Genomic DNA, 26264 nt, shown 5'->3' on the forward strand with positions numbered 1-26264 from the left:
CCTTCACCCAGAGGCCTGCCTTACTTCGAGGACTCCCTTTCCATTCTCCTGCGTGGCATAGTTCTTGTAACCCGGACAAAGGATTCCTGGTAGGAGGCTCAATCCTGGTGGGAGGCTCAACTCCCAATCTTGTCATAGTCAGTTAGGACAGGGGCTAGGGTGTCACTACTCCAGGGTGCTCTCTCCACACTGGACACTTCCTTGATCCACTGATTATTACATATCATTCAAAGCAAATACAATTTATTAAACAGCAACCATAAAAAAATAAGGAAAAATGGGAAAGATAAAAGGAAAACGTGTAATTCCATCCTGTGGGCCTGGGGAACCACAAACAGCAGTCTCTAGAATTTAATGGAAGTTCACAGTCTGTTCCTCACATGTTCCAGGCCTCCTTCCCAAGTAATACTGTGGGTCAGACACTTGCTCTGGCAGTGGCCAGGAGTCCTGCCACCAAGAGCTTGAGGGCATTTCTTGCCATCATCAGACCTCCAATCGGGATCATGATCCCCCTCCAAGTCTGGCCGACAAGACCTCTCAGCTGGAGGTGTCTCCCTGTGCTGGGCCCTCTGCACCCGGCTCTGGACTGCTCCAGCTCCACTCTGCCTTAGCACTGCTGCTGCTCTACATCCAGCTCAGCTCTCTGGGCTGCTCCTCTGGTTCTGGTTGGTGTGGCTCTGTTCACAGCACAGCTCTGCTATCTGGGCTACTTCTCTGGTTCTTTCTGACTCTAGCTGGTGCAGTTCTGCTCCCTGGGCTGCTTCTGGCTGGCTCTGGCTCCTCTTCTTCATCAATGCTTAGCTGAACAGTCGGCTATAGCGATCATTCACCATTTGGTCCATTCCTGTGTGGCCGCAAGGGCTTGATGGCCTGACAGTCCAACCCATGTAACAGGGGGTCTGCCTCTGGGGTGGCTCCACCCCTAGGTTGGTAGAATTTTATCCTGAATGTTACAAGCCATCCGGAGAACAGCATTCGCCAGCACATCTTGTGGCATTCTCATGACACATCCAAAAAGCATAAGACATCTGCATTGCAAATGAAATCATTCCACTTTATGCCCAATATATGATGTTGGCATTTTGGGTGGAAAGCCTCCAGCTTTGCCCAGTCTAGTGTCCATGTTTCGCAGCCCTACAACAGTACAGAGAGGATACAGCTTGAATATATCCTGAACTTGGTTGTCATGCTGAGATGATGTTGATTCCATATTTGCTGTTAACGACCCATGACAGACACTGTGATGCCAATCCAATGGTGAGTTGAAGGAACTGATGAGTATAGAACCAAACAGCAAGAGGTGGAGACTGCTTCAACAGTTTCATTATTCAAAGGGATTGGAGTCACCAGTGGACCAGGTCCTAGATTTTGCAGCTTTGTCCATGAAACATGGAGCCCAACTTTAGCCAATTCCTCCACCATTTGCTGGAGTGCCTTGCAAAACCTGTTGAGGCTCTGTACTAGAAGAACAATATCATCATCAGCATAGTCAAGGTCTGAGAATAAGAGATCTTAATGCCTATGGACGTGAAGGAATGCTGCATTATGAAATATATTGCCTGACAAAAGAGTGCAGTGGCCAAGATACAGACCTGCCTGACTCCACATACTGATTTAACAGGTGCCGACATCAAATTCCCTAGACGTGCACTGGCAGAAGTTCCATTATGCAGCTCTCTAATCAAGTGCAGCGGAGTGGTTTGGACTTCCATAGTGTGACCCAGTCAATTGAGTCAAACACAGCTTTAAGATTGACATACACTACATGGAGGGGTCTCTTGAACTCACGGTGTATCTCTGACAACAAGCGGAGGCCAAACTGAATCCTGACTGTTGGGTGTGGCTCTTCCAATGTAGCAAGGGCTCCAAACATGTCAGCAGAACATGCACAAACACCTTCCTTGGCATGGACAACAAGGTGTTAGGCCTGTAGCTCTTACATTCACTGTGTGGTCCCTTGCCCTTATAAAGTAAGATCATAATACTGTCCTTCCAGGCAATTGCAACATTTCAGTTCTCCACACCAGATGAAAGATGGCCAGAAGTGATTCCACTACAGGGTCAGTAGCACATTTTAGCAGCTCTAGGGGAATGCCATCAGCGTTGGCTGCACGTCCGTTTTTCCATTTACAGATGACATGCTTCATCCAACACTGGTGCATCAGTACAAATGTCTGGGTCTGAAGCAATGTTCCCTCTAATTTTTTCCATCCATGTGCGGAATAAATTTTGTTATGTGAACCGAGGTATGTGCGGATGTGTATCACCAGTAGAATCAAAAAACCTAGATATAATATATATTTTTTAGAAGTTACCATAGGGATAATTATTCCAGCCAGGACAGGTTAGGCATTTTAGAACTCACTACTCAAAGAATTAAAGTTAAATGTAAGCAAAATAAAAATTATGAAATGCACAGACCAGTCAAAACACTAAAATAACACACTTGGAAAGAATACAATTACAGAGAATATATGTGCATTGCAGGAAGTACCAAGAAGTAACAATGACAATGTGTTGGGAGGTGAGAGTGAAAGTGACAGAGTGTGTGTGTGTGGCCCAGAGACAGTGTGTGTGCTGGCTACTGTTTCTGAGAGACACCGTGTGCTGTCTCTTTAAGGCACTCACTGAAAGCTCTCCTGCTCTGTCCTGAGCACTGTCTCCCCTACCTTGCTCTGTGGAGATGGGGTACATGCAGGGGGGGAGGGAGGAGGAGAGAGAGAGAGTGTGTCTGTGTGTTTGAGAGAGAGAAAAAGAAACTGTGTGAGCTGCCTGCTGAGGAAGTCTCAGAAACCATGCTCTGTCTCTTTAAGAAAGGCACTCACTCACTCACCATTCAGACATCAGACTGCAGCAGCTCCATGGAGATAGGGTTCAGAGCTCCTGCTCTGTGGAGATGGGGTTCAGGGGCAGGGGGAGGGGGACACCCTGACATCAGCACACACACCCGCTCTGCACAGCCAGCAGGAGGGTCCCAGGAGCAGCTGCAGGACAGAGCAACATGGCTGCAAAACAGTGGGAGGAAGGCACCTGAACACATGCTGCCGGATGTGCATGCTCTACTAATCCAGTGGGCAGCACTTGAATCTCTCATGGGCTTCAGAAACATAAGAGTGTAGCAACAAAGGCACCATTAACTGCTGCACTTCTTCGCCATCTCGGGGATGGAATGTCACACTGAACAGCATTCCATGGTGTACTCTTAAGTCGTTCATGCTGTCTGGTCAGCTTCTTAGACTGGGGATATCTGGCCGCAAATGTCTGGTCGGGCCTCATTCAATGTTGACTGCCACTAAGAGAGGTCTGATGTCACCTTCTCGTAGTAGAGTTTGAGTCTCCTCCCTTGAGTACACGCGGCCCATCAGGGTATCTGCTAGTGGGCCGCCAGACCATTTGTTTATATTTGCATAGTTCGCCGTTCCTGGCCAATGGAAGCTGCGGGAAGCAGTGTGCAGGTTGCCCACGACTGCTTTACAGTCACTTCATCCTCGGTCTTTGGATTGTCTAGTCACAAACAAGTCTACACAATGTCTTCAGGAATGACCAGGAAGTCTTTCTCCAGATTTTCATCATCTTCTGATTCCTCCCCTAGAGGCAATCTAGACAGAGTGTCTCCATTGATGTTCTGCCTACCAGATTTATACTGTACTTCATGAGTGAATTCAGCATGTTGGGCTGCCCACCAGTGTTCAATTGTCCCTAAGTTAGATGTTGCCAAGTATCAGAGTGGATTGTGGCCTGAGATCACCATGAATTTAGGAGTACACTAAATAATGCTTAATTTTTTCAGTGACAGCCCACTTCAAGGCCAGCAGTTCTAGTTTAAAAGCACTGTAGTTTTTGTCATTTCTTTCTGACCTCCTGAGCCCTCAGCTCACATCTGTGATCATTCACTCAGTCCCCTCTTGCCTTTTGTTGAGCACCACATGCAGGCTTCTATCAGTTGTCACTATAAATGGCAGGCTAAAGTTGGGATTATCAAGCACAGGTGGTGACATTAGCCAGTGTCTTAATTTGTCAAAAACTGTCAGCCATCATCCCACACAAAGCATTGGTCCTTTTCCTTCCTTTGAGCTAGTTGGCCACTAGTTCATATAGGGGTGCAGGAATATGCGCAAATTTTGGGACAAATCGTCTATAATAGCTCATGGAATCTAAAGCCTGCCATGCTTGCTTGGCATTCTTGGGGACTGGCCAGTTTTCCAGTGCTCTGGTCTTCTCATCTACCTGGATTCCATTCTTCAAAATCCCATGGCACAAGAATTTGACTTTTTCACATAGGAGGCAACACTTGCTCAGCTTCAGCTTCAATCCATGTTCCTTCAACTGTTGTGTTCAATTTTTCCATATGATTCTCAAAATCTTTGGAAAATACAATGACCTAGTCCAAATATATCAACAAAGTGTCTAGGATATCGTCACCCAACACCCCCCGCCATTAGTCTCTGGAACCTAGTGGACACATTGCATAAGCCAAGTGGCATATGGGTCCATTCGAACAGCCTAAACGGAGTCGTCACTGCCGTCTTTTCCTGGTCTTGTACTTCCACTGCAACCTGGAAGTACCGAGAAGTTAGATTGTGGGTTGAAAACACTCTTTCACTTCCTAATGTATCCAGGTTTCAGAGTAACAGCCGTGTTAGTCTGTATTCGCAAAAAGAAAAGGAGTACTTGTGGCACCTTAGAGACTAACCAATTTATTTGAGCATGAGCTTTCGTGAGCTACAGCTCACTTCATCGGATGCATACCGTGGAAACTGCAGCAGACTTTATATACACACAGAGAATATGAAACAACAGCTCACTTCATCGGATGCATACCATGGAAACTGCAGCAGACTTTATATACACACAGAGAATATGAAACAATAGGAGGTATTGTTTCATATTTCTCTGTGTGTATATAAAGTCTGCTGCAGTTTCCACGGTATGCATCCGATGAAGTGAGCTGTAGCTCACGAAAGCTCATGCTCAAATAAACTGGTTAGTCTCTAAGGTGCCACAAGTACTCCTTTTCTTTTTGCTAATGTATCCAGTGACTCTTCCACCCAGGTTAGCAGATAGATATCCTTGCACATCACCTCATTCAGTTACCTGTAGTCATAGCAGAATCACATCCCACCATCACCTTTTTTTACAATCACCAAGGGTGATGCCCAGGGGCTATTGCTTTCTTTAAGGATACCTGAAGTCACAAGGTCCTGGATGTGTCTTTTTACCTCCTGAAACACTTGTGGTGAAATCCTCCGGTGTCTCTGTTTTATCAGGTTTTTGGTATGTCACTTTGGTGGTGTAACCAAAGTCTCACTCGTCCCTGGAAAAAACCTCTTCATGATTCTCTAGTAGCACCTGCAAATGGCCAACCTGTGTATGCGTTAACCCTTGGAGGTCCACTTGGACTGGAATGGGTAGCTCTTTGTTGTGTGCCACTTGCAATGAGATAAACTGTGCTCCCTTTCCACTTTTGTCACATGCAGCTCATATCAGTTTTCTTCCAGGGCCACTCTCCCTGGGGGAATCGTTCCTTCTGGTCAGTGTACCTCTGCCACTATGGCCCTGGGGCACAACTTTATGACCTTCTCACTTGAGTTTAACAGCCTGACTGGCACTTTGCTGGCATTAGCAAGTACATTTGCAACCAAGAGCCCATTAGGGAGACTGGGCCAGGTGTTTGCTCGACAAGCACTTGGTACATGTCAAAGTCACCTGGTACCCAGCAGTGTCCATCAATAATCTTCTCACTCCAGAAGAAATGGAGGGGTATAACCACCTTCTGCCTCCATGCCACCTTAACATAGCTGATTTGTCCCAGGAGATCCAGGAAACAGCTCTGTCTCTTCACTTGGGCTAGTACCCACTTCAGTGTACTATCCTTCTTAGGTTGCCTATGACGGTTCATCTCCTGGGTTCCTTGTCCTACCAGTAGTACTTCTTTCAGCTCTCTTATAATATTCATCCTGAGAATTCCAGATACCCTGTTCTCCATTAAAGTGTTTTCTGAAGCTGTGTCCTTTAGGATAAAGATGCATTTCCTGGAGATCATTCAACCCATGTACTCTACATTGGCTTTAAGGCATCCCACGACAGGGATGGCTAGTCCATTAGCTGCCATTAGTTGTACAAATCAGGTATTGTGCATTGTCAGATCTCTCTCTTTTAAGTAGTTTTGGAAATATGATTTGGAAATAGTGGTGATGTCTGAACCAGTGTCTATCAAACAGTGGGTCCTCACCTCTATTATGGTTATCTCCACTGTCAAGCAGTCCTTGAAAGCTCTGCCACAGAAGTGATAGAATCATAGAAGATTAGGGTGGGAAGAGACCTCAGGAGGTCATCTAGTCCAACCCCCAGCTCAAAGCAGGACCAACACCAAGTAAATCATCCCAGTCAGGGCTTTGTCAAGCCAGGCCTAAAAAGCCTCTAAGGATGCAGATTCCACCACCTTCTTAGGTAACTCATTCCAGTGCTTCACCACCTTCCTGGTGAAATAGCGTTTCCTAATATCCAACCTAGACCTCCCCCACTGCAACTTGAGAGCGTTGCTCCTTGTTCTGTCATCTGCCAACTTTGAGAACAGCCGAGCTCTATACTTTTTGGAACCCCCCTTCAGGTAGTTGAAAGCTGTTATCAAATCCCACCTCATTCTTCTCTTCTACAGACTAAACAAGGCCAGTTCCCTCATCTTCTCCTCGTAAGTCATGTGCCCCAGCCCCTGATCATTTTTGTTGCCCTCCGCTGGACTCTCTCCAATTTGTCCACATCCTTTCTGTAGTGCGGCGGCCCAAAACTGGACGCAGTACTCCATATGTGGCCTCACCAGTGCCGTATAGAGGGGAATAATCACTTCCCTCAATCTGCTGGAAATGCTCCTACTAATGCAGCCCAATTTGCCATTAGCCTTCTTGGCAACCAGGGCACATTGCTGACTCATATCCAGCTTCTCATCCACTGTAATCCCCAGATCCTTTTCTGCAAAACTGCTTCTTAGCCAGTTGGTTCCCAGCCTATAGCGGTACATGGGATTCTTCCGTCCCAAGTGCAGGACTCTGCACTTGTCCTTGTTGAACCTCGTCAGATTTGTTTTGGTCCAGTCCTCCAATTTGTCTAGGTTACTCTGGATCCTATCCCTACCCTCCAGCATGTCTATCTCCCCACCCCAGCTTAGTGTCATCTGCGAACTTGCTGAGGGTGCAATCCATCCCATCATCTAGATCATTAATAAAGATGTTAAACAAAACCAGCCCCAGAACTGACCCCTGGGGTACTCCGATTGATACTGGCTGCCAACTAGACATTGAGCCATTAATCACTACCCATTGAGCCCGACAATCTAGCCAGCTTTCTAGCCACCTTATAGTCCATTCATCCAATCCATACTTTTTTAACTTGCTGGCAAGAATACTGTGGGAGACCATATCAAAAGTTTTGCTAAAGTCAAGATATATCATGTCCACTGCTTTCCCCATATCCACAGAGCCAGTTATCTCATCATAGAAGGCAATCAGGTTGGTCAGGCATGACTTGCCCTTGGTGAATCCATGAGGACTGTTCCTGATCACCTTCCTCTCCTCCAAGTGCTTCAAAATGGTTTTCTTGAGGACCTTCTCCATGATTTTTCCAGGGACTGAGGTGAGGCTGACTGGTCTGTAGTTCCCTGGGTTCTCCTTCTTCCCGTTTTTAAAGATTGGCACTATATTTGCCTTTTTCCAATTGTCTGGGACCTCTCCCAATCACCACAGGTTTTCAAAGATAATGGCCAATGGCTCCGCAGTCACATCAGCCAATTCCCTCAGCACCCTCGGATGCATTAGATCTGGACCCATGGACTTTCAAAGCCCTGGCTGATATGATTTAGGTGGGGATTGGTCCTGCTCTGGGTAGGGGGTTGGACTAGATGACCTGCAGAGGTCCCTTCCAACTCTGATATTCTATGATTGTATGATTCTATGACTTGTGCATGTCCAGCTTTTCTAAATAGTGCTTAACCTGTTCTTTCATCACTGTTAAGCCAAGCTGGTTGCCTACCATATTTGCTATTCTTTCTGCACATCAGGATGGTTTGTTCCTGCTCCCTCAATAAGGCTTCTTCAAAATACAGTCAGCTTTCCTGGACTCCATTCACCCTCAAATTTGTCTCCTAGGGGATCCTGCCCATCAGTTCCCTAAGGGAATCAAAGTCTGCTTTTCTGAAGTTCAGGGTCCATATTTTGCCACTCTCCTTTCTTCCTTTTGTGAGGATCCTGAACTCAACCATCTCATGGTCATTGTTGCCCAGGTTGCCACCCCATTCTACTTACCCTACCAATTCTTCCCTGTTTGTAAGCAGCAGATCAAGAGGAGAACGGCCCCAACACTCTCCAAAAACTTCTTGGATTGTCTGTGCACTGCTGTATTGCTCTCCCAGCAGATGTTAGGGTGATTGGAGTCCCCCATTAGAACCAGGGCCTGTGTTCTGGAAACTTCAGTTAATTGTCTGAAGAAAGCCTCGTCTACCTCATCCTCCTGGTCTATAGCACACACCCACCACAACATCACCTTTGTTGCGCTCACTTCTAAACTTAACCCAAAGACTTTCAACAGGCTTTTCTCCAGTTTCATACTGGAGCTCTAAGCAATCATACCGCTCTCTTAAATACAGTGTAACTCCTCCTCCTTTCCTCCCCTGCTTGTCCTTCCTGAACAGTTTATACCCATTCATATCTATACAAGCATAATTAAACTGTGATAGTTATCCTGGCACTTCTCCCTGTGTGGATACAGTTATTCCAGGCTAAAAGTGCCTTTTTTTGGTTTAGTTTAAACCCCTTCCAAAGCAGCATAAAATAAACTGAAAAAAGCCAGTCTTTAATCCAGAGAAAGTGTGACCACATGGGGAGTTATACAGATATAATTATATTGCTTTAACTGCACACCTTACCTTATATTAATATAATTTTTCCATGTAGACAAGCCCTAAGAAAATAAGGCTATTGGAGTTGAGTGATAATTTGTCTTGACATAGCATGCTCATCTGGGTTCCAGAAGAAAGAGTAAATTACACCAACAAAGACTCCCTGTAGACTTTCTTAGACTTGCCTCTGAATTTGACTCAAGAGTTTGCTAAATGTCTTTGAATTTTAATGAGCAACTTCACAGTTTCTTGTTGTTTACTCTCTGATCAGTTCTCCTTTTAGTATTTTTGTAATTTAACAATGAAATTATTATGATTTTATAAGGGTGTATCTTGTAAAATCGTACCAAAGAATCACAAGACTTTATCAAAATACAAATAGGAATTTACTAAACTTGGTTTTGTATTAAGCATTAATTTCCCAGCCTGTTCTGGTTTAAATTCTGTATCATATTCTGAGTAATTGCATAAATTCCATATCCTCATAATGTGATAATGAAGGTGAAACATCAGAGTTTGCCTGAATTAACTATTTTAACCTAGATTCATTTGGAGGACATCACAACATATATGCCAGGGGATTGTGCCTCACAGATGTGCCATGTTGCATTCCTAATATTAATCAGCTTTAAACAGATTTAAAATTCAGAAAATTACTTGAACTTTTTTCAGATTTTAAAAGTAATTTCCCATAACATTATGGGCCACATCCACATTCCCTTAACATTTTGGGCCATATCCTGCTTAGCCCTTGCACCCTTGGGATGAAGTGCTCATAGAATCTCTAACAATATTCTCCTGAGCATGTGCAAACTGAATTTTTTATAGGCTCATAGCTTGGCCAGATTTTGGTAGATTTTCATACAAGTGGCAAAAAGCTCATCCCTGACACCAAGATGTCAACCAAACTTCAGTTCTTGCTCCAAACCATAAAGGTGCTAGAGTTTCTCAATAAAACAGTTATAAGAATTTTCTTAACATTGCAAAACAACTCATTTTTCCCAAATCTCCTTCTGAGAAATGATTGAACCATTTTAGTTAAAACCTTTTTTAAAAAAAATCAATATCAGGGAGACACCCAGCATGGACAATTTCAGCCCAAATAGCTACAGTCTGGAAAAATTATAAACAACTATAAACTGGGTCTTAGAAAGTGTTTGACAACACTAGCTATAGGCATTGCTACCTGTGCCACCTATAATGTCCATTGAAATCGCTGTACAAAGGTGCTGACTGAAGCAAACATTTACTAGTCAAATGGTGATTGCAGTTTTTTATTTCCTCCTGTTTCATATTCAGACTGAATGTTTCTTTTTCAGAAAAATTCAAGCCTGTACACCCATCAATGATGGGGTCAAATGATGCCATTTAATGTGTACATGTACCTCCTAGTAAAGTCAATAGGAGCAACTCCTGGACACACAATAGCAGAATTTGGTCCCATGCTGGCTTTCCAATAGTTTATTTCAACTGTGACTAGTTAATGCAATTATTTTGTAAAAAGAGAGTAGAGCTGGGTTTTTTGTTTGTTTGTTTTTATGCCATTATGAATTTAAACTAACAAATCCAAACACATTTGTGAAAACACTACAGTAGGCAGGCCATTAAATGAAGATTCTACTTCTTATTGAAAGTCATTTAGGCATATTCTCCTTTCAATGCATGTGTGTCTCACTTTCATTAGTTTTAATGGGAGTTTTACACATTCAGAAAGAAGCTCCATAGAGCACTCTTTTGCCCATTAATATTGATAATTATTTTTCCAAATACTTGCACCAGTCCTTGACTTTGAGACTTGGATTATTTGCATTATAAACACAAGAAATTCAAAGCACACTAGAACAATGGGCTGTTACATTGAGTGCTTATTTTTAATGGTGAGTTTGATACTGCTCAGTATTGTGATAGTTCACATTTCTAAGAATTATTGGCATGTCAGTTTCAACTTCCTTTTGACTGTTGGTGCAGTACAGACTCCCTATTTAATCCCAAAATTGAGTTGTGATGCTTGGAGGACAGGATGTGGCCAGGAGAGCAATAAGATAGAAAGATTCAGCACATTACTTCAGAAGGATTTAAAATGGTTCCTCCCTGGTAATACTGCCTGTCTTCCCTCCCTATGCAGCAGGGATGATACAAAGAGTGGTACAATGTTCACCTTCTTGTGACTAGCTTAATTATTCTGACCCAGGAGACAGGGGTCCATCTGCCATCTTTGTTACTACCATATTCCCCTCTGGAAGAGTAATATATTAGTACTGCTCCACCACACTATAGGTAAGCAATGACATATATTATGCTTGGATATACACAAAACAAAACCTCCATTTACATGGTGGGGGTGAGCTAGTGTTCAGTATTGTAACAGATTCCATGGTGGAGTACTGTCTACTATCTGTGAATCACCAATCATTTGTTTCCCCCTACACTGACGTTGTTTCTTTCATTACCTGATTGTGTCTCTCTTTCTGATCATGGCATTAATAAAAATAGCTGCAAAAGGAACATGCAAAGTTTTTTTTTTTTTTTATCTTTCTAACTACAACTAAGTGTGTTGCTAATGTGGCCAAAGGCCAGTATGATTGTTTAGGCTGGTAGAATCCATAGGCTGTTCATCCCCAGATACAGATTTCTTTATCCCGTCGACATTTATTATTTTGTACTGAGAAATTTTAAATTGTTTAAGTAAACCTTTTCCTCTTGAAGATTATGAGGTCAGTGGGAATGGAAGGTGCTTATTACTTTGCCAGCAGTGCTCACCATCTTGTGTGGTAGCTCTCACTCTGCTCCAATTGAAGCCAACAACAAAACTTCCATTGATTTCAATGGAGGAAGATAGTCTGATGTGACACAATAGCAGAGTCAGGCGTACTCATTGTGTGTAGAATAGGTAAGTACTGTAATTGTGTAAAATAGATGGAAGCAATGTTCAAAGTTAGGACATTCTCACTCTGCTTTTTGCGTATTTCCAAACAAACAAATGGCTTCATTCTTTTCTATAACGTCTTGTGTCCTAAATTTGGATAGAACAGTACCTTGAGTCATATTTTTGGGATGTAACTCCCAATTTGCCATTATTCATTTCTTTCTTTCTTTCTTGGATGACTGGCAAAATTAAAACCAAACAAGAAAAACTAAACGTATCAGGTTAAAAGTGTTAAAATAAAATAAAAAACCCCTGCTGTCAGTGAGAGAGGTTTTGGAAGAGGGATACAAATTGAGTGAGTTTCATGTTTCCAAAATTCAGCAATGCCTGTGACTTGCAATGTGCAATGCAGGAAAATAAATTAATTGCTCTACTTTCACTGCTGTAATTTTGGACTTTAATAAGCAGATACTCCATGGGTTAAAAAAAAAGGCTGTGAAAGTCTCTGCTGTGTTGTGTGAGTTCAGAATTAATGAAGGCCAGCACATCTGTTTCAGTGAAAGAAAAGTCTAAAAATATAATGACACCAGAACATGGAAACTTAATGCCAGGGCACATTGCTCTTAGACTTAGAGCCAAAGTGTCTTGCTCTGAAGAGAGACCATTTAAATTTTCTCAGCCATAGTTCATTTCAAATATTTTCAGTTTAATGCAGTTTTTAAACAACTGCATAATCAAACTTTATTACAACTATTATTATTATTTATTATTCAGTAGTGCAGAGAAGAAATAAATTAACACCAGTATTCTGAAGAGGTTTCCAGAGAGAAAACAGAAGTGACTTTTAAGGGTTTGTACATTAATTGTCACTTGTTTTGTACCAATCTGAGTATACCCGGGGAAACAAAGTAGGGAATGGATGAACCAAGGAAAGGTTCAACTTCTGACCAGAATGATTCATGATAGCAGAATCTGAGATCACAGAATGAAATCAGTGTCAAACCTGATGTGTGAAAACAAAAATATCACAAGAAATCTATGGATCTAAAAGTGAGGTGGAAGGGAAAGTTATATAGCATTCTATTAGCTATTCTTCACACTTCCCTACCTTTCACGGGTGTTGTGAAGATAAATGCACTGAAGATTTCAAGGTGCTCAGATACTGCAGTGATGGGGGACATATAAGTACCTTAGATAGAATAGACCCATAGCTGTCCAGTAGCTGTTATTTATTAGGTGCCAGTGATGAACGCAGAGTTGCACAGGGTTGGCATAAATGTCTGCTTTATATAAGATATTTCATGTTTGAGTAACATCTCCTATCATGATTTTCACCAACCACTTCATAGGCTTTGAGCACATTGTAAACATCACCCTGAGCAAGTTCAGCTTTGCACTGTCACAGTGGAAACTCTGGGAGGGATTGTATCTCAGGGAGGCGCGTGTTGCATCCATCAGTTCCCTGGTGTGAAGGAGAAGTTTGTATCCTGGGGAATTGTGCATCAAGCTTCCTTCCTCTCCCTAGCCAGCTTTGTGAGTACAGAGGGAGAGTAGCACCATGACACCAGGGCCGGCTCCTGGTGAAGCGAAGGAAGCAGGTGCCTGGGGCAGCCAACAGAAATTGGGCAGCACTCCGTCCGTTATTGGGGTGGCACGTCCGGGTCTTCGGCGTCAATTCGGTGGCAGGCCCTTCATTCCCCCCCTTTCTCTTCGGTGGCAGCTCGATTGGGTTTTTCTTTTTTTTTTCCCTTCGCCGCTTGGGGTGGCAAAAAAGCTGGAGCCGGCCCTGCATGACACGACCTCCTCCCAGCCCCTATGGACACATGAAAGGGGCAGTCTCTTCTCTCTGGCTCAAGGATTACAGCTGGCCCTGACTTTTAGGCAAGGTATGCATGTTCCCTCCCTCCAACCACACAAATAGGAGAGACAGAGACAATCTGGCCCATTGCACATAGGGATTTACCTCTGGCATGGCGCACAGCAGGCATCTTGTATCTGCAGGACCACACATAACAATTTTTAGGAGGGGAAGTGATGACAAATTAGAGGATTGGGCTGAAAGAAATCTGATGAGGTTCAACAAGGACAAGTGCAGAGTCCTACACTTAGGAAGCAAGAATCCCATGCACTGCTACAGGCTGGGGACGGACTGGCTAAGCAGCAGTTCTTCAGAAAAGGACCTGGGGATTACAGTGGACGAGAAGCTGGATATGAATCAGCAGTGTGCCCTTGTTGCCAAGAAGGCCAACAGCATATTGGGCTGTATTAGTAGGAGTATTGCCAGCAGATTGAGGAAAATGATTATTCCCCTCTATTTGGCACTAGTGAGGCCATACCTGGAGTATTGTGTCCAGTTTTGGTCCCCCCACTACAGAAGGGATGTGGACAAATTGGAGAGAGTCCAGCAGAGGGCAACGAAAATTATTAGGGGGCTGGGGTACGACTTATGAGAGGAAGCTGAGGGAACTGAGCTTATTTAGTCTGCAGAAGAGAAGAGTGTGGGGGGATTTGATAGCAGCCTTCAACTACCTGAAGGGGGGTTCCAAAGAGGATGGAGCTAGGCTTTTCTCAGTGGTGGCAGATGACAGAATGAGGAGTAATGGTCTTAAGTTGCAGTGGGGGAGGTCTAGGTTGGATATTAGGAAAAACTATTTCACTAGGAGGATGGTGAAGCACTGGAATCAGTTACCTAGGGAGGTGGTGGAATCTCCATCCTTAGAGGTTTTTAAGGCCGGGCTTGACAGAGCCTTGGCTGGGATGATTTAGTTGGTGTTGGTCCTGCTTTGAGCAGGGGATTGGACTAGATGACCTCCTGAGGTCTCTTCCAACCCTAATTGATTCTAAGAATAGTCTTCCCAACTGAAACTGCAGAGGAAAACAGATGACAGCAACAACAATACCATAAATGACAGTAATGCCAACAGTGTGCAACCAGAACCATGTTGCTGCATTGGTCCAGTTCTCATGCAGAAGATAAAGTGCCTGCTACTGATTCGCAAGCACCACATGCTCCGGTATCACTTAAAATCTGCTACCCAAATAACAATCTGACCTAACTCAATTTAACTGACAGTAGATAATCACAGCTCAAGAGGCATGGCTGCAAAACTTCCCCAAACACACACAAAAATGAAATAATACCTACACTTACATGCATTATCACTATACAATTCCTACTCACTGTGGTGATAAGAAACTTCAGCTGTAGTAAATTACTATAGTCATTTTAGAGGGGGAAAACGGCTAATTTACAACTACACTAATGATATGTGATAGGGAGAAAGTTAAATGTGTCATTCTTATCCCTTACAATGTAGCAACAATGACTAATGAAAGATATATTGAAGAAGTTGGAAGAATTTTCATCAGTTGCCTAATGAGGAGATCCACAGAGAAAGAGTTCAGTGATTAATTTTATAGCCATCAGGTCCTGCATAGTTCCAGGACAGGAGGAGAAAAGAGACAGAAAGAGAGATAATAAATATAGATTTTTCTCTATAGCTCCAGGAAATTAACATCTTTCAAATGTTGAGATCTAGGGGCATGATCCACTAAGAAATCATTTGGATTTTTAAAAAATCTTTTAGCTACATCTTTCAGCAATATTTTAACTTACTTCAGCATACTGCGCTGCCTGATGTTCTCTCCAAATAAAAAAAACTGCAACTATCCCAACATTTGGAGTTTCTAAGCTCTTTATTTCTGCTTTTCCCAGGGAAGATGGATGGTTCTCAGGCTTTGTTCAAAGCAATTCACTTCAGATTCTAAGTTTAAATGAAAGTCATGCAATTCTGCAGACATTATTTTGTAAAAAGAAAAATATCAATCATTTTGCAAAAATCATTTAGCAAAACACTAAAACATTGTGTGTAGCATTTTTCATCTATTCATGGGATTTCATACCCCCGGGAATTTAGATGTTTTTTGTCATTTAGGGGAAAAGGGGAACAACACTGCACATTATTTGCAGTGATGCAAACAGCCACTTTCATGCAAAAATTCACTTTGTGAATTTTGAACAAGTTAGAGAAGGAGGACATTTGCAAATGCCACCTAGTCTAATCAATTATAAGTACAGAGGTGGGAGCCAGCCTGATGTTGTTCCCATTGCTCTGGAGGAGCAAGCCTGCCAACTGCCAGCTCCGAGACTTGGGAAGGAGGACTCAAAAGGTGCTGTAACACCCCCAGTCTCCTATGGTATCCTGTGTCTAGCCCTTAGAGCTTTGTTTGGTGAAATCAGTGTTTGCCCATCATACTTTAGAACATTGATGCTTTTTATTAATAGGAACAGATTACTCTTCTGCTTTTTGCCAGTCTACTTTTTGCTACCACTGTCATCTGCCACCACTAAGGATTCTAAAAATTAATACTGGCCACTCCAGGCTTGTATTAAACTCCCAAGGTTACAGCTTCTCTCTGACCTTTGATGGGTAGATGCTGCCACCAACAAATGCAAACAAAACCCATTTTGAGAACCCAGAAAGGCAGTCTTGGGAATTCCTTCCTGTGGGGTACCCTCAAGCCCTTTCACCCCCCTCCAGGGAAGAACTGAGAAAGAAAAAACAAAGGAAATCAGCTGTTGCCACCAGCTATTTAAACAACATATGTACAAAGCTCTTAGGGACACAAAAATCCAATCCTGTTCTTAAAAAAGGTACATTTTATTAAAAACAGAAAGAAAGGAAATACATCTGGAACTTAGGCTTTTTGCTAGATCAAAAAAAAAAAAAAACATATTACAAAAATTAAGCATCAAGACAGCTCTCTTGAGGTTCAGCTTAAAGATTACAAGCAAAACAAAAGCACCTGAGGTTAGCACAGAGGAGTCCACAAGCCAATAAGAAATAAAAGAAATAACCCTAATTGCATCTTCCTAGACTTTCCCTGACTTACTTACATATCTGGTGTATCAGATAAGCAATCTCTAGGTATGATCTGATGGTTTTTCATACCTGGCTTAAAGCTTCCTACATCATAGTTCAGCCCAGATCCTGCTCTGCCTCTCCTCTCTCCGGAGAACAACAACAAACAGACAAAGGGAAAGTTATTTTCCCCCAAATTTAAGTTCTAGCCCTCCCATTGGCTCTTTTGGTCAGGTGCCCATTCCCTTCTTTTTACCTATGGGCTTTTTTAACTCTTTACAGGTAAAGCAAGTAGAGAACAGCTACCAAGAGGGATTTTATAGCTAACTGTCTGGCTGTATAAAAGGAAGCTATCCCCCTCCTTCATTTATCACATTTTCTTCAGTTATTTTATTTTCATCTTACAGGACAATAATATTGTAAACATTAATAGAAGAAATCATGAATATTGTGTATACACTTGTCTTGTGTATATCCATGTCTTGAAACATCACTTCCCAATAAAGTGAGCATGAGAAAAGACTTTTCATATGGGGGTAGACTAGTTTAAATTGATACAGATGTACTTGTTTGACCTATTCCAGGTTAAATACAAATGTAGAGAACCTTTTCCAAATGGGATGTCATTTAGGGCTGATATTACTGCTATATCACTTCTATGTCTTTCTCAGCAGACTGCCTTATTGTGTGGAAGGTTATAAACACCAGGGAGAAGCTAACTGAAGAATAGGATTGATTAATGTGACATATTTTCACAACTGTTTCAACAGCCAGTCATAGAGTTCAGTTGCATACACAGTAAATTAAATTTAAATTACAGAGTCTTGGCTAGAAAATTTCTCTGTTAATCCAGTCCCAAAAATGAAATTTGATTTTTTTTCCACATGAACTCTTTCCTGATTTTTCATACCTTGTTGTTTCTGCCAGCGTTCCCATTGGTTTGGCTTATTTTATTCCACATTTTAAAAAAATAAAAATATATCTGATATATCAATTTTCAGTGAAGTAGTTTACTTCTTAGAAGTGTAATGTGTCCAAACAGTAACTTAAAAAAAAAAGCACAGTAAACATTGAACAATTATTTCTTCTGTAGATATTACATGAACTGTGTGTTTAGGGAAAAATCTGTATTTGCAATAGCTAATTAAGATGACAGCCGCATCTATTTGTGGGTTTTCTCAATCTGTTATTTATATCTTGGTTCTTTGTCTATACTTCTTTTCTTGTTAAGTCAAAGCAGCCCTCTATGTCTAAAAATCAGTTGTAACTAATTTTCATTGGACTGATGCAAAAGTATTTTAATATGCTTTCCCAGGGGAAAAAATGATGTGATAGTGTGAACAGATCTGATAACAAAGAACTGGGGAAAAGGAGAGACATACAATTAAAAGAGGTTTAATTCCCAGTCCTACATCTGAAATTATGTTTTCCCATGGTCTCTTGTCTATAGTCACTGAGTTCCTGCCTCTTATCCTGTTTTCCAACCCCTCAACCAGCTTCAATGACATGCCATCCATAACCATTACCACATAGATTCCAAGGCCAGAAGGGACCATTGTGATCATCTAGGCTTACCACCTGTACAACACAGGCCAGAGAACCTGCCAGAATAATTCCTCAAGTTCCTCTAGTTCAGTGGTCTCAAACACGCAGCCTGTGGGCCTCATGCAGCCCGTGGAGTTATTTCCTGTGGCCACCAAGCTCCTCTCACCCACTCCGCCCCCCAGCATGCCGCCCCGCTCCTCTGCCTACCTCCAGGCGCTTCCTGCCACCAAACAGCTGTTTGGTGGCGCTTAGTGCTTTCCAAGAGGGAGGGGGAAGGAGCAGGGAGCTGTGCGCTCAGAGAGGAGGCAGAGAAGAGGCGGGGAAGGGGCGGGTATTTGGGGAAGGGGTTGGAATAGGGGCAGGGAGGGGGCGGAGTTGGGGTGGAGATTTTGGGGAAAGGGTTGGAATAGAGGCGGGGAAAGGTTGGGAAGAGGTGGGGTGGGGCGGGGCCTCATGGAACGGGTGGAGTGGGGGCTGGGCCGGGGGCAGCGGGGCGGGGGCTTTTTTATCTTTATATGAAAAGGTGTCAGTGATGCGGCCCTCAGTCCAATGTAATAGTCCTCATGTGGCCCTCGTCATGATTTGAGTTTGAGATCCCTGCTCTAGTTCCATCCTCGAATATGGCTCCTGTTCTCAGATCCTGGTTTGGGAGCAGGGGTGGACCACTGCCTGCTGTCAGAAGTAATCAGCATCCAAGTTCCTCCCTGCAAAGTAGCAGTTTCCTCCTCTCCTGGTGGTGTTACTGCACTACTCTCCAGCTGGATTTTGTCCTTAGACTTTGAGGTCTCCATATGCATGTTTTCAATGAACTCTTCCTGTGCACGGATGCTCCTCAGCGTAGCCACCCCCTCCTGTAGCTCTCCTACCTACCTCCTGAGAAATCCTTCAGTAGGCACCTCTCACACTGATGTTTCCCCCAGTGTTGCTTTCCACGATGGGGTAATGCAGGCCACAGTCTCTGCATATCCACACCAGGACCTGGGTAAGGCATCCACAGCCAGGTTTTCTGTCTGGACACAGGGGAAGTTGGAGGAGTCAGGAGCCATGTTGGCACTGGTGACACAGCCTTTCCAAACCATGCTGCTGTTAGTCTTTTTTACTCCTACAAACTCCCTCTCAAACTCCCCTGTTTGATGCCCCCTGTTCACTGTATAAATAACTTCATATTCTTACTTTATCCCCAGTTGTTTTCTGCAATCTAATGTTAGCCAAGTATTACCAGAAAAGAGTCTCATGTCATCAGTATCCAATGGCCAGATCCCATGAGACTTCTTGATATTTATCTACTGCTGTAGAGTCTGTTATTGTGTCTAATGCCACAAGTAAGCCAAAATTATTTGAGCTGGAAAGACTGGCCAGCAGCTTCCTTTGAAACAATCACCATCCCCTTCCACAAGCAAGATTGCAGCTGGGTGACATTTTGTATTTCCACTGTGATGACTGAGAGCCAATTCCTCTAACCTTTATTGTTGCAAGCAGCTCTTACTCATGTGGGCAATCATGTTCACTTCAGAGAGACTACTCATGTGAGTAGGTAAGGGTCAGAGCCTAAATGTGGTGTTATTTCTCAACTTCCAGCCTTTACAATGTGTGATTTTTGCCCATTTTATATAGGTCTGATATTTATGAACTTTTCTGACCATCTTTTTTTTAAACATCACAAATGTCCAACTTTTTAAATAGCCGGACATCACAAAATAAATTCTGTCTTAAACATTGCACAGTCATTTAAGTTGAACTCTCCTAAAAATATGGTAATGCACAAAGAAAAAATAATAATGAAATCAGGGTCAGCCTTTCAGGATGTACACCTGCCATTTAAAAACAAAAATCTCTTACAACTAGATTATCACTGTTAAAATGAATTGAACAATTCACCCAAGAGACATTCTAATCCGATTTCATATTATGATAACACCAGCTTTTATGTTATCCTGTTAGACACTCACTGCAAATGTGGGGTGGGGGGAAGGGGAGATTTTCCTCTGATTTTAAAATCCATGTTTAATGAAAAGGCTTGGTGCAGCTGTCCTGTTAATTGGTAACATTTATCATGGGTGGTAACAACAAGTGCAATTCATTTTGGAAAACTAATTTATTTGAATGCTCTTTGTCCACATTAAAATCACCAGAAAAAGGCAATTTACAGTAAGTTTAATGTAGACCTTTTACTCTCCCTGATCTTATTTATCTGGACCTCTTAGCAGTCTTAGAACTCTAGAGCTAAATCCTACTGCCTTTATCTAGGCAGTAATTGAAGTATTGAAGTAAATGGGAGGTTTGTCAGAGAAAGGACTATTATTTTGCTCATAATATTTTATTTTTATATATATTCTTCATATTTTATATTATTAGAGCTAATGTTTAATCCATTTTAAAAATGCCTTCAGCACTTAGACAGCATTCATTGCTAACTTTGGTCAGTGCCACTCCACTTAGCTTTCACTCTTTCCTTGCCCTCTGTTTGTAAACAATGTTGCGTTTTTGGGTTTTGGTTTTAGTTTGTTTGTTTTTGTGACACATAATTAATTGATATTTAAACTGCAAATATTTTGGAAATGTTTTTCATGGAAGAAAACAATTTTCATATCATCTTGCCCCTTCCACCTTCAGTCCAATCCTGGTATATGATTGAGTGCTTTTAAACCACCATTGTTACAAAATCAGTTTTAGACATATCATTGACTTGAATATTCAGCAGTTCTAGTGAGGCCTTTCTTGGCATGTATGCTGGCTTGCATGTTGTATCACAATTTTTTAAAAGAAAACCGAGCCTTCATTTATATATGTACAGTAGAATCAATAACACCTCTTTGTGCTCATAGATGGACTCCTTAAGTAGCCAAGAGCTGGAATTTTCATAGATCTCTATTAAATACACTCAGTAGTTCTCTCTTCATATATAAGGTTCCAACTACATTAGAAAACCACTTTTATCCCTTGTAAGTAAACATGCAGAAAAACATCCTCATTCTTTCAGATGCAGAAGGAATAAAATCCCATTGACAGTTTAGAATTCTTTCTGATAATTTCAAGTGCATTGCAAACTACAGAAAAGCAGAGTTAAGATCACCTAAGAACATTTAACTCTGCCCTTGCAGCTCTCCCCTCAGAACAACCAGAGACAATTTTATCCATTCATCACACACTTTCATATGAGTCATACAGTGGTTGTTCAGATTATGACCTTCTTTAGAGACATGCATAGTCCATGCCGAAAGACATTCTTTAACAATTCCTGATTATACCAATAGAATAGTGAAGAATCTCATTTCCTGCTATGCATTAAGATTCCATGTCCTGCTACTTGTACAAATGTTACATTGTTGAATCAAAATAATACATAGAAACTTCTTAGGCATGCAACTTATGGGTCTTAGCTAGAAAGAGCAAAGGTTAGAGTGGTGACAAAGTGTCATACCACAGACATAACTTTTCAATTGGCCATCTGCAGACTGCACAAAGAGAATGTCTTTAGTGTTACAAGTAGATGGAAAGATGAGACTATGTGGACACAGCTAAGAGTGTCTGATTGACTCATGCTGATTTTCCATGTTTTTTGAGTTTTGTTTGTTTCTTAAAGCAGTAGCTTAACTTTTTATTTCCACATTTTTAAGGATGGTTGGTTGGTTTTCAGCTGCAGAGTCTTCTTAGGCCATTTTTCAAAAATGGAGGGAGGTATGTGCAGCCTTCAGTTGTCTCAGTAAATATTTTGTTTTGTTTTTTGCCTGGGAATGTATTAGGATATTTGTAGCTACCTTTTGGCTACAGTTCCAATTTTTTCTATATGGTATACAAAAAAAGGTTACGTGTCTTTTTGTCTCTCTCTCTCTTCGTATATCTTCCAGTTTCTTTGCCAATCTCATAGATTTACAATGTGGTTTTCCCTGAGGAAGGGTGGTTCTGTGGTTTAGGCACTGGACTATGATGTCTTCCATCAACTTCTTATATGACTTTGGGTCAGTCACTTAATCTTCCTGTGCCTCAGTCCTCCACCTGTAAAATGGGGATAATAGCACTTCCCTACCTCATGAGCATGTTGTAAGCATATGCTCCTTAATATTTGTGAGGCACATCAAAGAATAAGCCTATTTTAATAAACATTCTTAGCCGTAAAACTTCAACTAGAAGAAGAATAAACAACATTGCCAAACATCTGTAGAGAAATAAAAGTGTTGCATCAAAGTGATATTCCTCATAGGTTTAAAAGCTGAACATGGAACAGATTTCCTCCCTTTATTCATTGGAAAAGGTGCTTAATTGTAAGATATCACACTGATGAATATATTTTGCATCTCACAGTTTGGATAAGTACCATATAGGACCATAGGAATGACTATATTCCAGCTGCATCCTGAGGTCCATGTAGTGTATCATATCTCCAGCCTTGGCTAGTACCAAGTGTTTCATGGGAAGGTACAAGTAACATTGAAATGGACAATTATGGATTAACTTGATGATGGAGAAAGTTCCTTCTTAACAACATCACTAAGGGTATGTCTACACTGCAGTTAGACACCCACAGCTCACCCGTGCCAGCTGACTTGGACTTGCAGGTAGGGTGACCAGACAGCAAGTGTGAAAAATTGGGATGGGGGTGGGGAGGTAATTGGCACCTATACAAAACAAAGCTCCAAATATAGGACTGTCCCTATAAAATTGGGACATCTGGTCACCCTACTGGCAGGGCTTGAGCTAAGTGTCTGTTTAATTGCAGTGTAAATGTTTGGGCTTGGGATTGTGTCCAGCTTGAGCCCAAACATCTACACCACTATTAAACAGCCCTGCAAGCCAAAGCCCGAGTCAGCTTTCAAATGTCCATTGCGGGTTTTTAACTGCAGTATAGACATACCCTAAGTGTTTGACTTACGTAGATGCCACTTATTTAGTTCTTCTATTTCTAATGTAATTGTGGATGTTCTCATTGGGTTTATAAATATCTATTAGTGTCTTAATCCAACTAAGATCTGGACACAGTAATTGTACACTATATAAAGACGTATTTCTCTTTATCAGTTTTTAAATGGTTGGCTTTCAGATTCATTGAATGTCCTCTTCTTGTTGTACTATAAGAAGGTAAATAGGAGTACTTCTAAGTACCACTCACTGTTTTGTACACCTCTATCATGTACCCTCTTATTTGTCTCCTCTGCAAATTAAATAGTCCCCCCATTCAGTTTTTTCCTAGGGAAATCTTTAATACCTCTAATAATTTTGGTCACCCATATTTGGAACCATTCTGTTTCTGCTGTATCCTTTTTGAAATATAGTTATCAGAACTAGATACAGAATTCCCTTTTATATAAGAGATTCTAATATTATCAGTGTTATTTTCTAACCCATTCTTCATACATCCTATCATTTTGTTTGCTTTTTAGACCACGACTATACATTGAGCATATGTTTTCATGCAGCTGTCTGCAAATGATAGTCAGGTCTTTTTCCTGAGCAGTTGTAAATATTCTGTAGCAGTCGATATGGTACTGTAGCTACTCTTAAGAATGCAAGTATAATTATTGCAGAAAAACTATTGATGCACCTCTGATGTTGTCTGCAACTACAATAAATTTAATATGCTCCGTTTTGGCTGGGATTTATGCCCCCAGTTTTTTCTGTATATATTCATAGTTTATATATTGGACATAGAGAGAAAAGAATAACATCTAAATGCAAGTACTTTGTCCGTCTATGTTCTCTTTCTTGTTAGAACAAAATGGCTGAAGAGAATTGTCATGAAATTTTCAATTGCCTGCTTTTGGTATCTGACAGAATCCTTTGAAAAATGACATGAATGTATAGAAAAGCAGATCCCCATTGTAATACAAATGGAGAGCATCTTTGTATCATAAAATATTAAGGCTGAAATGCTCAGCTATTTAGGACTTTACATAAATCTGAGTGATGGCAGATATGCTAATGATCATCTGACCATATGCTGGCTCAGTTTAAGTGAATCTACTTGACTTTATTTTCTTTGCAGACCACAGATGACATCCTGGTGGCCTCAGCTGAATGTCCCAGTGATGACGAGGATATTGATCCCTGTGAGCCGAGCTCAGGTGGGTTAGGTTAGTCAACTTTTTTATTCCTTTCTTTTATTTCATATTTGCATGCTGTAGACAATAATCTGAATTGGCAAATCTTTTCTTAAGCAGTGGGTAGAGATTGGATGAGGGGCCTTCTCTTATATACATATAATATAACCAATCCTCTCCATTGGAAAGGAGACAATTTGCAAAGCTAGCAGATTGGAGCAAGTTGTTGGTACTCCTGAGCTGAACACCCTTGCAATGTGGTAAGGACCTGAGACCAGATTCAATAGTACCTTCCAGTGCTTGTGTGTATGCATGTGAATGTATATATATATATAAAACAAATGGAGTTAAATAATATATTCCCTCTCCAAAAGGAAAAGTATTTACCACAATTTTGAAAGAAACAAACCCCACAATAAATTTGTTTTAAAAAGGAATATTATAGCCCATAACCTTAAAAATAACCCAGCTGTCATATTGAAGTAATGTGAACTTTTTCCTTGAATGTGATGGGTGTGAGTTGTTCTTTTATCATCACTTTTGAATGGGTACCTGATTGTTCAGTATTTGTCACAGCTCTTATTATTAACTAGGACTATGTATTGGTTGCATTTAACTTGTCAGTCACCTTAGATATCTTGGTGCTATCTCAGTACTTGCAGTAACATAGTTTAGTTATCTGAAGTAAAATGGGTAAAATTTTATATGTGACTACTGTATGCAGTCTAAGTGCAAACAGAGGAAAGTTGAACAATGGCCTGTATATTAAGGTGCACAACCAAAAGGGGCACTTCATCTTTGGTGCATCAGAGCAACTATATAGGAAACACAATGATTATTTTTCTTCACCCTAGGAGACTTTTATGTCTGGTCAAAAATGAGAGGCCAGATTTGGCCTCAGATGTAGATGTGCATTTTCCATTGTAGTCATATAGAGCCACATGCTCTTGTTCAAGGGAAGTTTCAATAAAGGTGAATGAGGTTGTAGCCTGTGCCTGTCCTAGTGATTGGTTGTTGTAGTCACCTCCTTCCTGGGTAGTCATTGGGAATATGTACCCTATAGAATGACAGACTAGGTCATTAAAGAACTTGTACATGCCAGGTTGGTCTGCTAAGGTTTAAAGTGGGGTAAGACACACTGGGTCACAGTTCCTGTCCCTTCAAAGGAGTCTGAGTTATGTTAAGGAACACCAGTCTATGGCGAGACAGATGAAATTCCAAGACTAAAGTACTAGTACTTTCCAACTGACTAATGCATCAGCTTGAAAATTCCTGCTCTTTTCAGAACACCATTTTACTTGCGAAGGTGCTATAAATCATGGGCAGGACACAGACATTGAGACTAGGGTTTCTGTACACTTCAGAATGAAAATAAATTTCCACAATTTATTCTGGTATTTCCTTCTTATTTTCAAATTCTTGAGGATAGGAATTCTGTCATTTGCCCATCATGGATCAACACTGTATAACATTCTTCTCTTTTGTGGCTCTGAGCTCATCCCTAGCCAGCTGCTAAATTAGGTCCATGCAATTAGGCAGTACTATCCCATTAGCAAATTCAAGCCTGGGTGGCCACTCTACGTCTATAATCTAGTGTTAAAACATTTGCCGCCACACCCCCCAAAGGAAACAATAGCAGTGAAAATGTATTTACAGTGTCTCAGCCCTACAGCTGAAATTTTACCATCAGTCACTGACAGACCAGACAGACATGTCTCTGAGACTGTTTTAATCCAGGGGCACAAGGCTTCAGATCTCACAAATCTTAATGGGCCTGGAGCCTTGCACACTCATTTACCTGGTGGGGGTAGGGGAGGCATGAGTGAAATAGAGCTTTGTGACAAGTTATCATTTCTATCCTAATTCTAGCCCAGAAGTGAATACAAATATTGGTGTTTGTACACAGCCTTGCTGATAGCTTTATGTCCATTAGCTTTTCTATTTCTTCTGATCAACCATCATCAAATGATGCTATTCATTTTCTGTTTGTTTAAGAATGCTGTGACAATGGACAGGGACCAAGCTCAGCTAAAGTGTACTGACTGAGCCATATGAGGATGTTTACA

The 26264-nt window shown here is 41.5% G+C and overlaps 1 protein-coding gene across 38 annotated transcripts in view; it reads left to right on the forward strand.

Moving 5' to 3' along the window:
* Positions 1–26264, forward strand: part of NRXN1 (neurexin 1) — a 1248790-nt gene that overhangs the window by 1198813 nt on the left and 23713 nt on the right. For 30 of the 38 annotated variants that reach the window (XM_073339213.1, XM_073339185.1, XM_073339205.1 and 27 more), the window contains one exon: positions 24144–24231. In XM_073339213.1, the coding sequence (XP_073195314.1) occupies positions 24144–24231 (88 nt within the window). The remainder of the gene's footprint in view (positions 1–24143; positions 24232–26264) is intronic. The other 8 variants (XM_073339187.1, XM_073339207.1, XM_073339199.1 and 5 more) reach the window with 1 other exon arrangement.

The sequence above is a fragment of the Lepidochelys kempii genome, chromosome 3 (genome assembly GCF_965140265.1).
Source record: "Lepidochelys kempii isolate rLepKem1 chromosome 3, rLepKem1.hap2, whole genome shotgun sequence".
NCBI classification, from domain to species: Eukaryota; Metazoa; Chordata; order Testudines; family Cheloniidae; genus Lepidochelys; species Lepidochelys kempii.